General features: G+C 40.5%; 1 protein-coding gene across 1 annotated transcript; it reads left to right on the top strand.

Annotated features, from left to right (window-relative positions):
• Positions 1 to 273: 273 nt before the first annotated feature.
• Positions 274 to 1,197, top strand: LOC139042628 (olfactory receptor 5J3-like). Its single transcript, XM_070501790.1, has one exon. It carries the CDS (start codon positions 274 to 276, stop codon positions 1,195 to 1,197), a length of 924 nt encoding a protein of 307 aa, XP_070357891.1.
• Positions 1,198 to 1,436: the final 239 nt, after the last annotated feature.

The following is a 1,436-nucleotide window of genomic DNA, read 5'->3' as shown; positions in this document are numbered from 1 at the left end:
TTTATCTGTGTTCTTTTTACTTTCTGAATTTTCTTTACCTCCTTTTTTCTTCCATCTTCACTGTCTCAATGTTGTATTTGGGAAATGATGATACTATTTGGAAAGGCATTTAAAGTGAGAATATAGATGAAATGAAAGGTTGGAGAGTGCCATGAAGGTGTGTATTTTGAGTGGGACTGTTTTATCCATGTCATCCAGTTTTCTATTATTTCCTTACTTAAAGCATGTCTAAAGATCTCTTAAATAGTCAAGAATAATATCCTGCTTACGGTAATGGAGAATTCATCTATAGTGACTGAGTTCATCCTTCTTGGCATGACAGACAACCCTCAACTTGGGATCCTGCTATTTGTAGTCTTTCTGATTGTTTATATTGTCACTGTGTTGGAGAATCTAGGCTTGGTAGTCCTGATCAGAGTCAGTCCCTGCCTCCACACCCCCATGTACTTTTTCCTCTCTAATCTGTCCTTTCTTGATGTCTGTTTCTCTTCCGTAACGATCCCAAATACTTTAGAAAATTTGTTGTCTAAGTTACAGGCTGTTTCTTTCCTTGGATGTGTGACTCAAATGGACTTGTTCATAATTTTTGCCTCTGCTGAATGCAACCTTTTGGCTTCCATGGCCTATGACCGCTATACTGCCATCTGTCATCCACTGCTCTACCACGTCAAAATGTCTAGAATCCGTTGTCTCCTCTTGGTAGCAGGATGCTACCTTGGTGGGTTAATTAACATGGTTTCTGTGACAACTTCCATCACAAAACTATCGTTCTGTCAACCATTTGTCCTTCCCCACTTCTTCTGTGACATCCCTCCACTGTTGGCACTGGCTTGCTCAGACCCGTGGGTAACCCAGATCCTGGTTGTTGCCTGTGGGGGACTCACCTTGGTCACCTCCATTGTGGTGATTCTTGCTTCCTATATGTCTGTGCTCATGACTATCCTGGGAATTCCTTCATCCTTTGGCAAGCAAAAAGCTTTCTCTACCTGTGCTTCCCACTTGATTGCTGTTGGACTGTACTATGGAACAACTATGTACACTTACTTGCAGCCCTCTCGACATGGATCCCAGGAAGGAAATCAGATGGTCTCAGTGTTTTATACAATGGTGTTCCCCATGTTTAATCCTCTCATCTACAGTTTGAGAAACCAGGAAGTGAAAGTTGCTTTATGGAAAATATTGAGGCAAAGTCCCTAATCTTCCATTCCGTGTCTCAAGAATGTAATACGTTCTATGAAGATTAGCTCACAGTTCTGTTCACAATGTTTTCCTTGCCTGAAAACGAAGCCTTGTTAAGCGCAATTGAGTTGCTCTGGATAACTGTTTAGAAGTAGCTGTTTAGATAAACAGCAACACAATAAGAAGAAATCATATGGACAAAATAATGTGCATTTTCTGAAACAACTGTCTGATAAGAAATATTTTAAGAGAAGGAA

The sequence above is a fragment of the Equus asinus genome, chromosome X, assembly GCF_041296235.1.
Source record: "Equus asinus isolate D_3611 breed Donkey chromosome X, EquAss-T2T_v2, whole genome shotgun sequence".
Classification (NCBI taxonomy): Eukaryota; Metazoa; Chordata; class Mammalia; order Perissodactyla; family Equidae; genus Equus; species Equus asinus.
The sequence above is the reverse complement of the archived record's forward strand: the minus strand, read 5'-3'. Positions and strand labels throughout refer to the sequence as shown.

What these genes read in the sequence shown, in the direction of transcription:
- LOC139042628 (XM_070501790.1), top strand. Translation starts at nt 274, where the DNA reads ATGGAGAATTCATCTATAGTGACTGAGTTCATCCTTCTTGGCATGACA.